Raw genomic sequence first — 15,918 nt, forward strand, 5'->3', positions numbered from 1 at the left:
AGTCCAGAGCAATGAGTAAAAGAAGCCTCAATCAATTCATTTAAGGCAACATTTGTTACAACGGAGATGCGCGTCCTGTCGAAAAGTGGTGATACAAATGGATTTAGGTGGTGCATTAAGCAGTGATTCCAGCTTCTAAACCTTGTCTTTGCATACGGTCGACTTAATCCATCAAGCTAGTCAGTGTAATTAAGGGGCATGGTGGAGGAGGAGGAGGAGGAGGAGGAGGAGGAGGGAGGAAGAGCCTGGGTATTGTGGCTTCCTGATGCGCAGAGGGTTGGAATCTGAAAGGGAGGGGCCACATTTGTCTTTCAGCACACATGAGCCCAAGTAAGCTTTTGGATAAATAATTACACACCTATAAAACATGTAAACCGTGCGCAGACGCACCACCTGAGGCCGTCTGGAGCATCTATAGTCATCTGCAAATAAAAGTACTCGCAATCACTGAGCTAATTCTGATGTGACGTTAGTGCGGATATGTAGCACAAAATGCAATAATAACTTCATTAGACTTCATTAAGTACAATATAAATTAATTTTAATAAGAGAAGAGCCAGTTTAGTTGTGTGGCAAATTACTGAGCCATATGGACTAGCTTACGACTCGACCAATCACGTACTGCTACAGACACTAACTGCTGCAACTACATAGAAGGAAGAAAAGACAGTCGAGCAGAACAAGTCTTATCTCCGGTCTCTGCTGTATTTGCTCTCCTGGTATTTACTATCAGCTAAGTGCACACTGGGTGACTTATAGCCCTACAGCCTAAGCTGAAGTTAACACATCAATTATGGCTGGAAGACTTCACATACAGTGATCATATAGTGTAGATCATAAAAACTGTCCAACACGGACAAAATGTAGATTTATACTCAGTAAGCATAAAAAAGTTTTTAACCTTGTAAACTCTGACAGCCAACCGTAAAACTCTAAGAATTGTATTTTATTTGTGGACCCAAAGATTTCCAAAGATCCCAGATTAACAGTAATTCATTCTGAAATATGTAAATAAAATTATTATTCTAGAATATTTTCATATTATCTTTTTTCTAATTTAAAAGTTCATGAGTTGTGATAAAAAAACATCTTTAGATAATCTGATTTTGTGTTGGTAAACAGTAGCGCAGATCTCCAGTGATTATACTGTATGGGTTGTGTGTGGAGCTCCTTCGGAGAAGACTTGACAAAACTAAAATACAGTTGGTGGAGTGAGTCAACACTTGGGTGGAATAAAACAATAGCAGATGCTTCATTAAAGTCTGAAATAACGCTTCTAATTCTGTCTTAAATCAGCATTAAATCTGATTAATTAATGCATGTTCATATCTTAAATATATTCTCCAATTTAATCCAACTACTGCTGACAACCAAGCAAGGTCTCGGCCACCAACAATGTTTTCAGATTCCCTGTTATTCTCCATTTAGGAAAAGCCGCAACTAAACTATATGTTTAAACACACCAAGAGGAGAGATAAAACATTTTGGTGTGGAAAACTCTGGGAAAAGAAATTACAGCCCTTGAGGCGTGTGTGTGTGTGTGCGTGTGTGTATCTAACCTCTGTATTGTGCGTAGAATCAGAAACCTTAACGCAGCTCAACAACAAAATGCCTGATCTCTGTGTCTTAAGCACCACTTCAGCGCTTCAGCACGCTAAAAGCTGCTGTATCATCAACACTTAAACTACAGTTTAGAGGCTCTTTGTTATATATTTATCATACAATATCGTACAAAATTCAACCACTTCAATACATACACTTTTCTCAACCTTAACTATTCGAATTTCTTTGAAATAGTGCGAATTACTACAATGTCCAGCTTTTTAAAGACACAAGTTGAATTACTAACACTGAGCTAATAACTCTCTTCGTTAAACTGAAGAAAATAATTCAGATGCACATTTAGTTTTTAATTATCTTCTATCTGATTCAAGGCTCTTTTCTAATACGTATTTTTCTATCCTATAGTAACAGTCGTTGTTGGTCACACTGCCTAATCTTACAACTGCAAAACAAGCACAACACCTCTGGATCGTGGATTCTGCTTCTTCATGCTCAAACTTGTTGGAAAACTGAGGAACCAGCATGCACAGTCATTCTGTAAACCCCCCACCCCTGTCAAAACAACTAAACACACGAAACAAAGTACAAAAACACTGTTGCTTAGATGCTTTTTAATCCCAAATACTGTCGACTACAACCATCCAACCCACTACGTTCACCAATCAAACCTGAAAACCCTATGGAAGAACAAGTGTAAAGACAACACAGCTTGACAGAGCAAGAAGCCCAACTAATTATCAGCTGAATTGCTGGTTTACCAGGCGTTTGTTACATGAGGGAATGCACGCCTTGAGGAACTGAAAACTTTGACTAACCCCCCCACCCCCTTTTAAATCGATGCCTCCTTTCACTCCTTAGAGCTGAGGAATTCCACAAGACTGCTGAGGTGCAAATGATTGGGAATGTGCCGCTGTGGCCCTCTTGAAGGAAAAATCGTGATTAAGCATTTTGTAGACACTTTCGAACCAGACGGAACCATTACGCTCCTGCAGGAGGGGTGTGACACTGATGAAACGGGCCTAACAGGGCTTGTAATGTACCCTGTGATGGCGTGAGAGAGAAAGAGGAGGCCCTGATGAGTTTATCCACGCCGAGCAAATGATCTTGCTGCTTTGATGTTGCTACAGCTCCACGTGCATGGCTTCGCCCTGTGGTAAGACAGTCCAAGTAATCACCGATTAATAGAGCAGGCTAATCTCATTCACAAAGAGGTCACTACTAGCAGACAGACGCCCCTCCCCCAGATCTACCCGAGCATTGTGTCCCACTTGCAAAAAGGCAAAAGGACTACAACTGGCTGATCCCCCTGAGTACATCTATTAAAAAGCTCAGTGGTACAATTCACTAAATCTGGAGTAGAAACGTGAGTAGAATTCTGTTATACAAACTCACATTGCACATATTCATATGCATTTGATAACTAACACAATTATTAAGAGGTGATAATGAGGTTTTCCTCAGGTGAGAAGATACGTACACATTGCTGGTGCCATTAGGATCAGGGTTTGTTTAATCGAATGTTGCCCTTCCAAGCTTTTTCCAACAAAAATTAAACAAACTAATGCCTTTAACTGTTGGAGGCATTTCATGATGAATCAATTTGTCAAAGCTACAACCTGTTTCAGCTGTAAGTTGACTGTGAACATTGATTTCCTATTGCTGAAATCAGCTCTAACCTTCCTTCAGCACAATTTCCCCCTCAATTTCCCCACATGTTCAGCAGAGGAATATAGATGACATAACAGAAATGTAATGGCTCAGCCACGCCGTGTGTCAGAGCCAAGACAAGTTAAGCTTGGTTAAATGGGACACCAAATGCGATTTACTTATTAGTGCTCAACCACTGACCTGATGTCTGCGGCCGACAGCTCCACTAGTAACCAACCGAGATCTCACTTCTAACATATATTTTCAGAGCAGATTACAAGATGCATGATGTGAGTGAACGGGTGAGTGATTATGAGACTTATGCTACTCCTAGAGTTCGGCCTACACAAGCCCTGTTGATAGCAGAGATAAGGAACAAACATGACGTAGGAGGGTTTTGTCTCTTTAGAACAATAAAAGCTTATTACACAACAGTTGGTAAACTGAAAATATGAAATAGACTTTCCACTCTGAGCAGCAGTTTAATGTCAGCTTAAATCACATTCAGGTAAAATGTCAGATTTGGCTAAACATATTTTAGACACTGTGCTCAATTAAACACGACATTCTCCTCATTCTTGGCAAATCTAGCTCCTCGGGTTTGTTCTTGGCTCTGTAGGACTTTGAAAACTCTCCTGACCTGTCTGTCTCCGGTGTTGGATGGCTGACCTGCTGCCGCCACATTGGCCCCATCATGTGACTCACTACCTTCCCCTGTCACTTGGCAACGGCCCCACTGGATGCCGGGGAGTGGGTGCTCCCCTTGGGGCCCTGTGGGAGAGTCGTTTAAGAGCCATCTCCCTTGGCTGCCACAGAGTGTTTTTTCTCCGCCTTAACAACCTCCTTAACTGGGGCCTCCACTCTGAAGAGCTTTTGCAGGGGAATGTCTTTGCAGTGGTTTCCAGTGACTCTCCCTCTTTATAGGCTTCTCCTTTCTAAATATTCCCGCATATACAGGTACATAATTGTCCATGAAATGCACTTTGGGATGATGCCTAGACATGAGTAGTTGCCGTTTTCCAAATGACTACCGTTGCAGGAAATTATTCCCAGAATCAGTTGGCAATCTTCTCTAAGTCCATAAAGTATGGCCTGAGATTTGATTTAGCATTAAGTAGAAATAGAACGTTTGGTGGTGTAAGTTAATTACAGACAGAGAGTGATCCCCCTCCTGTGGTTGACACACGAGTGACATCGCATGATTTGAAACCTCATATAACCACGTATAAAACCATGAACGCCATAAATTAGAAAAGGCAACACAAGTGAAAATTCAAACAATATGTGACTCTGGCTTTTATATCCTAGTTAACTTACGAAGGCTCTGTGGCCGAACACACAGAAGCAATAGCAGAATACCACGTTCTTCAAAATCCAACACAGGTGGAAGCAACAAATCAAAAACTGTACAACAGTACAGAATATTCCTGTTATCTTCAAACCTGCTGACAGCATATACATCTTCATTCCATCATGCTTCAGCATACTTTTCCAGCCAGCTTGATAACAACATTTAGCAGTCTACATCTGACCCAACAATCCATCACTGTACCAAGATGATGGAGCTATATGAAAACAGGGACTCATCGTCACTGATACAGTAGTTTTTTTTGTTGTGTATGACAAATGGAATATTCTGCTGTATGCACTTTATCTAAAACTCCAGAGAAATAAAAAATATATAGATACAGCTGTCCGTGTTGTGAACAAGTTTGGAAGTGAGATATAAAATGTAGATGAGAAAAGTTCATGCAGATATTGAAAAGTAATATGTAATATTCAGTGCGGCTGAGGAGGAAAAAGCATTACAATTCTAGTTTAAAAAATCGTATCACGTATAGAGCCGTAAAATACTCATTGATCATTGTTTATCCTTATAAATCTTTGGAGCAAACTGATAAATAAGTTAAAAAGTCAGACTAGTCAATACAGTATCCATATAGTGTACTTTAAACGCTGTTCTAGTACTTTTCTGGAGTGTTACGATCCTCTACAGTCTAGTAGCAATGGGTGTATATCACAAAAAAGCTGCCAAGAATGCAGACAGGAACTTTGAGCCTGAACAGACCAGCATGGCCAGATGGCTTGCGACGGCGGTTGAGAAAACTCTGGTCTTACCTGCTGATTTTGGAGTGAACTTATCCCTGTTGGCAGCGCACACGGCCAGGAGCCGGTAACCCAGGTCCAAGTCGAAGCCCTGCTGCGCTGCTACGCGGCTGACCACCTGAAAACAACCACAGCAAGCGGCACACAGTCAGCACACCGTCAGATAGTCTCTAATGGTCTAAAGATCTGAAGCCTTCTGAGAAATTAACTAATGACACAGAGACAATGGTGAGATAAAGTATTTTTCAAATGTATTTCGTGCAAAACTGAAAAAAACTCTACAACGTCCTACTTACTATTTAGTCTTGACATTTTTCCAGTATTACATAAGACAACGAGCTGAGGAGAAAACACGTCTAGTGCAGTGATGTCCACGGAAAGTAAACATTAAGAGAAATATCCACATGGCTTAGGAGGCGATGTAAATCTCCCCTTCTGTGGCGCATGTTGCTTTGATTTACTATCACCATTATCAGCTCAAAGAGAGCCACTCAAGTCATTTTGACCTTTATGAAATCCTAAGGCCTGTGTGGCCTGATGGGCCTCACTAGGGGAAGATTCTTCTCCCTGCCTGGGCTTTCATAGTTGAGATCTCGCCGTCACACTGTGAACTTCAAGACAAGCCCTGAGGTAGTACAGCTGAACACTGCTGCCTGCACCGTATCATTATCTTCTGTAAGTATAGCCTTTACGTGACACCAAAACAGAGTATGTATATCTGGCCTTTATTTATAGGAATCCCCCATTAAGAAGAAGATATGAGTATAGGCTACCTAATTAAAATCTAAACTTGTGGGGGACATTTTGCTAAACGGTAATTCCAGTGTTAGAAGTTACAACAAGTAGTTCTAATTTCAGACCTTAAATTGTTTACAGCCACTGTGGTTGTGGTGGATTGTCTACCATAAGGCAAACACGTGCCTTTACATTTAAAGTCTTATTTATTTAACAAATCCAATCAGAGCTGCAGCGCCGTGCACAGAGGAAAAGAAATGAATTGAAAGGATTTCTTGAAATCAGCCTGAAAAACTATGAAACACAACGTATTAGCATGTTAACATGCTCCTAATGACAATGCCCATTTTTCCAGCACAATATAGGAGTTAATTATTCAAAATAAGAATGGGATTATTCCGGTTGATCTTCTCTTTCATCTTTTCTCATCTTGCCTAAGAGTTAAGTTTGCTTTTTAAAATAATAATTATATACATATTTTGTTGCCTTTGAACACACAGCTATAGTGATAATAATGCAACACCCACTCCTACACTGAGATTAATGCGAAGATAAACAACCTAGTTTACCCTCTTTCTTAAATGTTGAATGTTTTATTGCTCATATTATCATCATTATCATATCATGTAATTTTCCCCTAAATGTTAAGGTCAGATATGTGGCCTCAATTTAATTGAATTTCAAACTTTCAACAAGCTATTATTGAACACCATTACACAATTTTCCCATTAGCAGATTGCTTATTTTAGTACCATAGACATTTTCTCGTGATTACACATTAATTAGCTGATTGTTTTTATATATTTTTGCAGTGCAGCCGCCTTGTTTGACATCATCAAATGCCATCATCATAAGAACATGCACACTGAAGTGTTTACCATTACAGTCTGAGACTGGGTAATTTCACAATCACATTTGATTCTCTGTGCTCCCTGCCAGTGTGGTTCACGCTAAGGTCTATACAACCCATAAACCAAAAGGAAAAGCCTTGAGATTTTCACGGCAGGAAACAAATTGAATTGGAGAAATGGAGGAAAAGGCACCTGCTGCTGCACATTAAAGCACTAACACAAACAATCACTTGAATGGCAGTTACACAAGTACAATTCTCTCAGGTTTCTTTGCCAGCTGTAGCACCACTCACATGGCAGAGTTACAAATTGCACACTACAGGAGTTGTATGTACAGCGGCAAGAAAAAGTATGTGAACCTTTTGAATATTTCACGGTTTTCTGCATTAATTTATCTCATCTTCATCTAAGTCAAGAGTATTAACAAATAAAACGTACCCGACTCCAATTCGCTTTTTAGAGGTCATTATTCCATTTTTATTGTTGTTCTCAATAAAGACATAAAAGATCAGAATATTTTTGTGTTATTTTAGGCACATTATATTTGTTCATACTCTTGACTTAGATGAAGATCAGATCACATTTTATGACACATTACTGCAGAAAACCATGAGATTCTTTTTCTTGCTGCTGTATCTATTATCTGCTGCTTGAGGCAGTATGGAAATGACACAGCACAGTATGGCCCAAGGTGACAGGTGAGTGATATATCTGCAGTCCAGCCATTGTTCTACCTGTTTGTCTGTTCTGTCTCAAAATGTGTAGACAATAGGGAGCAAGTCCTCAATTTAGTAATCACCTTCGCTTACACTGACTTCGAATAAACCAGAAGAAGTCATTTGGGTTGTTCATAATGAAATACTCCAACAAAAATCTATTAAAAATCTCTCACCACCTGCAAGTTTGAGATGTGGCTCATCTGAACAGTTTGTAGCTTGCTCCTTTGTGGCAGACAGCAGCTGCAGGCAGCTTGGATTCACAATGGTTACAATGGATTCCAAGGTGGCTGACAGCCACGGCAAAAACAAACAAACAAAAACACCATCATCCATAGAAATTTCTCCGAGCACTATCTGCCTATCTGTATGCCCTGCATGCTCCAAAACGAAATTCACCAAAATACAGATAAATGAACATCGCCCCTTTGTTGATATCATAGTTGCTTACACCTTCTTAATTTTGCTAATGGGTCAAACATAAACAGCTTAGAGTTTTGTTCAGTGCTGGAAATAATATATGGACTATGAAGTAATGAATTAGGAATGGTTTGCGAAATGAATGTCCAAGTTGACAACTGTCATCCCTCTGCGAAGGAGTTACAAGCTTTTCAGAGCCTGTTTCAACCCTGTGCAGAGTTAGATTGAAATTACCGGTGGGTTGTTCCTTTCCACATGCACTGAACTTGAACTTTACCTCTTTTCTCAGTCTGGGACAACATTTCAGACATTTAGCTTTTCCATCTATGTCTGATTAAATCTAGTCAAAATAAGCGAATTAGTCTGATACAAGCTACCACTCTGGCCAAAATCTTCTCTTTGTTTACAGTACATCTCAAAGCAGTCAAGTATTTTTAAATAAATGTCATGGGCACTAATTATTCAATTAATCAAAAGCCCCTAGACATTTAAGTAGGGGAATTAAGGTCTTTGAAACCATATTTCCTCATAAGCACTGATTGCTTTGTGGTTTGAGGAAACTATCGCACTCGTCATTTTTGTGTTCCAGTGTGCCAATTTCATGAGCCACAGCACAAACTGTAAGTGAAGTCACTGGAAGGTGGCTGAATCTCAATAGTTTCTCCAGGCTGAAATACTTTTTATTTTCTAGTGACCTCGGTGATGATCCAGCAGCTAAACATTAGTTCTCCTGCATCCTTGAGGGTGTTATGAAAAGAGCCAATACAGCAGTTGTTTCATTGGCCCTTTCCCTGTCTTTGACCCTGAAAGTACGAGACTGCAGAGAGGGTCACGACTGGCGACTTACCGTTAGGCATCCCATCAGGCTTTGCTCAAAGGGGCGTTGGAAGGCTCGGGGGTCGCCGCACCAGTCCAGCAGTTCAGTCGCTGCTGTTTGGAAATTTGCTGGATTTTGTAAGTGCTGGGGAAAAAAAAGAGAGATTTGAGACATGTTACAATCCAGCAACATTCAAAGGTCACAAGGACACAGAATGGAAATGATATCTATATCAAGTTATGTATTCATTTGTTTATTTGTGGACTAAGACTAAGCACAGCAAGGGAGGATGAGACAGTTCTGGATATCGTCCAATACTCCATAGTAGCAAAATATATGCACTACGTATATGACCACACAAATACACCCGATATCAAATATATCAATAAGTTACATGCAGAAAATAATTTATTATGATGTATTCCTCAACTTTAAAAACTGTTTTGCCTTTATGCTTATAGGATTTGGATCCTTTTCAAACATGTGATACACTTTAGATTACTTCTGCTGCAGGTTTAATGTGCTAATGCTGAAGGGGTACATGACCATTAGACTATGGCTTCTACTTCACTCTCCCCAGGTTTCTGTAGCACTGACTTTCCACTGAGTGCAATAAATCTCCCTGTATGGCTGCATGAATAGTTGAGGAAGCCCTTATTTCACCAGCCGACCCTGAGCTGTGCTGTGACTTTATCTGACAACAGGCTCCTTGACCTGCAGGCACCCCTTTATGGCATTCATTCCCCTTCTGGAACCACAAGCCCACTCTGTTGTCTGTTTTGCTGTAGTGCAGCAAAGGAAACTGCAAAGTGGACCTCTCTGGGTCGCCACATTGGACACACTGTTGGTCATTTCTTCTCTAAAAGCTTTCAGACCTCAATATGAATCACTTTATACGTAGAAGAGCAGACACACCACCTCCACTCTGCAGTAATCTGTTGCCTTTGCAGAGATTATGCTCACAAGCCTTTGTAGTGCACTTGTACAAACCAGGAACAAATGGACTCCCACTTCATGGCATCAAAGGTAAATAGAGAGGTTTGTCAGCTTAAAGTGAATGGCTGCCTTCTTAACATGTCTGTGTGCTTTGATTTCACTGTCAGGGAGAAAAGGAGAAAAGCAAGTGACAGCAGTACAGTCACTGCCTCACAGTGTTTGTTTCTTGTTTGCTCTTTAGGGGGCAGCAGAGGTCAGGATTTGATAAGGCAGCTTTCATATCAATTTACAAAGCCAGCATTTGACAAGGGCTGGATGAAACCAGTCTTGTTTATTTTCTGCTCTGTCCAAGACTGTTCCCCACTTGCCCAACATGTCTTTGTTGGGAGACTAAGACGAGGCGTGGTGGGGTTGCTGAGCGTGTAAATTCTACTGGTGGATAAAGTCTCCTGGAGAAACACACACGTACACAGATGCTAAATTTAGACGAGTCTGGAAGCTAGACAACACACGCAATCAGTGCACCAAGGATGGAAAGGGGGGAGGAAGGAGAATATGTAGAGAGGAGAAAAAAAACACACCACCACCACTTGGGCTTGAAGTGATTACTGTTCTTTGCACTCAGAACAATTGGTCCCACCAGTGTGGCTGTCACATGTAGAGCTTGGCACTGCTACGCCACAGATGTTCCCCTTTCTCCGGCCAAAACCCACCAATCAAACCTAAACTAGTGGCCAAGAGACCCCTCACTCCCGCCTATTCCCGTCCCCTGGGTGAGACTGATCCTCCAACATTTACACTCTAGTTAAAGCTCGGACCAGTTTGAGAGAAACAAAGACAGACTGGACTTGCTGTATCCTGAGAATACAGCTTTCAGCAGATACAATCATTCTCTGTAGTCATGTCTGGAAACAACTTGATCTGCACATCTGCAGTTAAACTGAATGTGACAGCGCACGCGATCTAGCAAAGGCTCCCTTTCCTTTCAGAATGGCAGCTTTTGGTTTTGCTGCTGTTGTTGTTCTACATTTACTGACGCCCCAGAGGAATGACAACATATTAATGGCGACAATTAACCCGGGAAAGAACACAGTGGCAGACAAAAACAGCTGCATCGCCTGTAAAGCAATATAGAGAGGCTTCTTCCAGCTTTTCTTGAAATATTGATGCGTACAGTCTGAGGAAGTGTTCCTGCAGCGAGAGGAGAGTTCATAGTTTCCGCCTGTACCCCCTGTACGTATCAGTGAGTGGAGAGTCTGACAGCAAACTGGCTTCCCCACAGTGAGAGGAAAAATATTGTCTCTGAAATAGATACCAGCAGTATCACAAAGCCCATCATCCCCAAAGTATTCACAATGGTGCAATTCTAAGACTCAAGAGGGAAACAAACTACCAAGAAGAAAATGTGCGCTACAGTGTCTAGCCAGGTTACTTTTCAAACATGCTCATTTGTTTCGAGCTAAACAAGTTAAAATATTTATTTTGTTGTTTCAGCTTTTACGGACACAGTACAGTCCCTTGAGGTACTTTGCATGACTTGCACGCAACCAAGGAAACAAACGCTACTGGTATTTTCATTGTATTCATGTGAAAGTATGAGTTAATCAATTCACCTTTGCGTATAAATCATTAAATCTTTCAAAATAAACCAAATTAAAATGAATAACGCTGGAATCAAAACAGATTCAACAGAGAATTAAGAGTCCGCCTTGTCGTACGCCTTTGTTATGATCCTATTTTCCAACTATTTCAACACTGGTGTCAAACGCTGCTGAAGTAAATGAGACGATCTGTATTAGATTTTGTGTACTGGGGCAAAAAAATGAGCAGGTTTTGTTAAATTATTGTCATAAAATCATATTATTGCAATTTCACAACACGACCGTAATTTAGGAATTACCACGATAATGATTTCTGATTTAACTTTCAACCTGTGATTCAATCAGGCCGACAGATTCCAATTTCCTCCACATTATCATTGCACTCAGCAGTAATTTATCATTTGAGCAACAAAATCAATTTGTTCCCCTGTCCGCTGCACTGGCTGGGAGTATTCAGACAGACATGTCACATCTCCCTGAAAACAACAAGACAATGAAGGAGGCTTCATTTATATCCCTGCTCCAAGATGCCAAATTTCAACATGCCCACACTTTCAATTAAAGCAAACAGCTGGATTGGTTTACAATATTTCCTTAAATATTTTAATGGCTTGGATATTGGACAATGGGGAGCAGGGGGAGAAGATAGTGAGTTAATTGTTCTGATCTCCCCTGATGATCATCTTTGTGTGCGGGGAGGAGAATAGTCGGCCGGCTGAATGGGCTCACTGCTAGTCTAATTGGCAGGACATAAATGGTATTTATTATGTGGGCTTTCCAAACCCTGATTGTCTGCGGCACAAAGCTGCCTCTATTAGCAGGGTGCTGGCTCTTACTGGTTGGTTTGAAATGACCTGACGCTTAACCATTTATTAGATGGACTGGAGGCCCCCTTGTATGCCATGGATCTCTCTAATTGGCATGTTTACCCATGTGCTGCTTCCTCAACTGCTTATACAGGGACGAGTTTGTTTAAATTTTTGTCTAGCCGGGTTAATGCATTTAACCCCGCGACACTTGAACTGTTGTAAACTTTTGTATTCCTTTTCCTGTTCTGTGGATTTCCTTGATTATAATCCTTCGGTTATTAGCAACAGTGAAACCTACTTTCACCTCCTGTATAGCTAAAGAAGGAGAGGATATTGAATATTTCCTGTAGCATCTTGCTGTGAAGAAAGTGTTTACTTCTTTCACTTATTACTTAAGAACATCAAAGCCTTTCTCCTTACTCAACTCACTCTTTCTCTTTCTCAGTAATAGCTGGGAATTCCCTGTTGAGTGTAAAACAATTTGCCGTGTCCACACTTGCGTTTAAGTGCAAGCCCCATGCATTGCCCCAAAGGCCTGTTGATGTAGTTTTCAGGAGGTGGACCTGCACAGAGCCCAGAAACAAAATGGGCTGTCAGTTAAGAGAAGAGATCAAAGGGAGAGCCATGTAGCCCGGGGTTATGCAAGTATGTCTGTTTAATTCTGCCAGATATTCGTCCCGGAGTAAATGGTGGTGAGAGGAGAACAAAAGGACTTGCTGGGAGTCAGCAGTGGTGGAGAAAGAAAGAAAGGCGATGATGGGGGAGGGAGGGGAGCCTCCGCTCTTTGACCTCAGTCAGTAACCTGAGTCACACCACAGTCCAGATAATAGGCCTGAACAGATTAGTCACTAACAGCAGCTAAACAGGAAGAGTCAGACACATTCTGGCCACGATTGTGAGTGTGTGTATTTATGTGTAGTGTACAAGCACAAACTTGGAAAAGGAAAGTGTTAGTTTCCTTTTCTCAGGCAACAGCAAACCAATGGAACAAATTACATCGGTGAAAACGTCATTCTGAGGTCAGAATTGAATTGCCAAATATCTGTACATAGTTTGTTGACATAATGCATCTAGTTTCCGTCTGTTTACATGGTACACCACCGTGTTTAAAAGTGAAGTAAGAGTAAAAGTCCTTATATTTATAGACTGGTTTCTTGCAGAGATTGGTGTGGTATCCTCTAAGCAGTATTTTATTACTGCACTGTAGCAGTTCCAAGTGAGTCTGACTAATGCATTTTACTTTCTGGCACTTTAAACTACATCAGCGGATCATATTGTTGCTTTTGAAGAAAGCCTTGTACAATATGGACAATTCTGATTTTCTTGCTATCACTGCACCATCTTTAAGCTATTACACTTCTGTTTATCTGAACTTCTAAGGACCTCACTTTTTTTTGGCATCTGATTAATGTAACAGAAATATGTAGAAGTGAATGTAAAAAGTTTTCCAAATTGAAAATCCTGGAACCTCAAGATCTTAAAAACAATATTTATGTAAATATACTTATGTTGTCACTTTTCACCATCTGTTACAAGCAGCAGCGTAAATCTGTCTTATGTGTCAACCCCTCACTTAATGTAACATTAATATAAAGCAACCTGGTAAACTGATCACTGTCTCACCTGTTTGATACACTGCAGACGGTCATTGGTCTGCTGTATGTGTCTGTCCATCGACGGAATCGAGTTCATATTGATTGTCCCTTGTTGGCCTCTACCTGCCAGCCATTAAACTGGAGCGTTCTGCAACAGAAACACAGACACATGTTAAAGCTCGCCTCTTTCCAGGGAAGCTGCCAATCCCATCACCGCTAGGATATTGCAGTTTAGTGTGTCTATAGATGTGTGTGTGGTGCTGTGAGCAGGGGGATATTGATTTTGCAGGTGACAAGCACCTCAGAGAGCCGAAAGGATGACATTCCTCTCAGCTCCTGTGACACCCTTAACAAGCTCTGGCGGTTGCCCCGAACGCTGCTACACACCTTCAGAGCGGATGCACTGGATGACTTAGAAAGGATGTCTGACCATGTTTAAAGCACCTCGGGGCGAAAATGAACAGAGGTGGAGAGACACATACACGCGTTCTGTTGAGCCCAGTCTGTCAGCATTTCCTCAGAAAACTGCATGAAACCCTTCCATCCTGGCCTGTGAGAACATTAACTTGGCATGTGGTTCCCTGTTTACATTACTTAGCCATTATGCAATCTTTGGTTAACAATTATCTGTACCCTAGGCCCAGACATGCGCTACATTTCATTTCTCCCCCCTCCTCCCACCACTCTACAGCTACATAAGATTTCCCCTAGCAAAACCCCTTACAAAGCACTATTGATTTTGAAGCAGCAGCTTATGGAAAATTTCTCTCTCGATTTTTTCCACAGGAATAATTTTTCACAAATTGCAAACAATGAGGTTGTGATCTGACACACTACATACAGTGGCAGGAAAAGTATGTAAACCTTTTGGAATTTAATGGTTTTCTAAAGTAAATCTTTCATGTCTCATAGTGGAAAAAGTATGTGAACCCTTGGAATTAATTACTAGTTGACCCCCTTTAGCAGCAATAAGTGGCACACATAAGCACCATCTTCTTGTGGGGAGCAAAAAGATGGCATAGTCATTATTCAAGGGGTTCACATAGTATTTCCACTCACAAGGTTTTATGATTGTTCTCAATAAAGACACAAACATAATTTTTTGTGTGATATTATTTTAGGCACATTATATTTGTTAATACTCTTGACTTAGATGAAGAGCAAATCGCATTTTATGACAAATTAACGCTGAAAACCATGAAATTCCAAAAGGTTCACATGCCTTTTCTCACCTGTATAGTTGTCACAAGTGAAAATGTTTACAAGCTACATTAAAATTTATCAATTTGGCCTATTGAGTTCTGATTTAATGTTGCATTCAGTGTCAAATAAAAATCACATCCTCTGTGTGTTGGCTATAAACTCATAGTGACCTGCAACTTTAAGAAGAGGATTAAGTGAATTAATGAACACATATACAAGTGGTGGTGGCAAGTACGCTACTCCATCTTCTCCCCACCACACTCCCTCTTTATCTCAGGCTGTCTCAATCTTCAGTCTCTTGCTACTGCAGGGGCACCTCCTCTTGCAGCACATCATCTCTCACCCCCATCACTCAGCCTCCCCCTCCCAACACGCCATGTTTCTCCATTACCATCACACAGTGAGAAATTTCACTGCACGGAGTACCAACGAGATGAGGGGGAGAGAGAGAGAAGAGGCAGCATGCTGCATCACACTGATAATACTCACTTAGGGGTCTCTAGCTGGATTTAACGGCAGGGCCAGTAATCTACTCCACTAGACAGCGAAAAGAGCTTTTATGCTACCTATTGGAGCCGCTCATACCTGTACTTGAGAGGAGAGAAGGGCACACTAGTGCATTCCTCTCCATAAATTAGAAATCTCATAAAAAGAGACACTGGAGTTGTTTTCACTCCCTTTGCAGATAAAAAGTATCTGTTTGTTGACGTTTTTTTCAAGTCTCATATAGGCTGACTTTAAGGCGTCGGGGGGTCTGATCTTATGCCTTGGTGACTCACATAAAGTCTGATAAATATTTATTGGTATAAATTCTACAAGGTCATTTAAAAGCATATATAGTTATATATAGGAGTCAAAACTATTATTGTTAGTAAAAAGCAATTTGAAAATTTTAATAAAAGAATGAATTAATATATTA

General features: G+C 40.8%; 1 protein-coding gene across 3 annotated transcripts in view; it reads right to left on the minus strand.

Annotated features, from left to right (window-relative positions):
- Nucleotides 1-15,918, minus strand: part of LOC113156055 (zinc finger MIZ domain-containing protein 1-like) — a 94,541-nt gene that overhangs the window by 18,921 nt on the left and 59,702 nt on the right. For all 3 annotated transcript variants that reach the window (XM_026350888.1, XM_026350887.1, XM_026350886.1), the window contains 3 exons: nt 13,825-13,944; nt 8,886-8,999; nt 5,329-5,434 (listed from right to left, as the gene is read on the minus strand). In XM_026350888.1, coding sequence (XP_026206673.1) covers nt 5,329-5,434; nt 8,886-8,999; nt 13,825-13,893 — 289 coding nt within the window. In that variant the 5' untranslated portion in view covers nt 13,894-13,944. The remainder of the gene's footprint in view (nt 1-5,328; nt 5,435-8,885; nt 9,000-13,824; nt 13,945-15,918) is intronic.

Source organism: Anabas testudineus, chromosome 19 (genome assembly GCF_900324465.2).
Source record: "Anabas testudineus chromosome 19, fAnaTes1.2, whole genome shotgun sequence".
NCBI classification, from domain to species: Eukaryota; Metazoa; Chordata; class Actinopteri; order Anabantiformes; family Anabantidae; genus Anabas; species Anabas testudineus.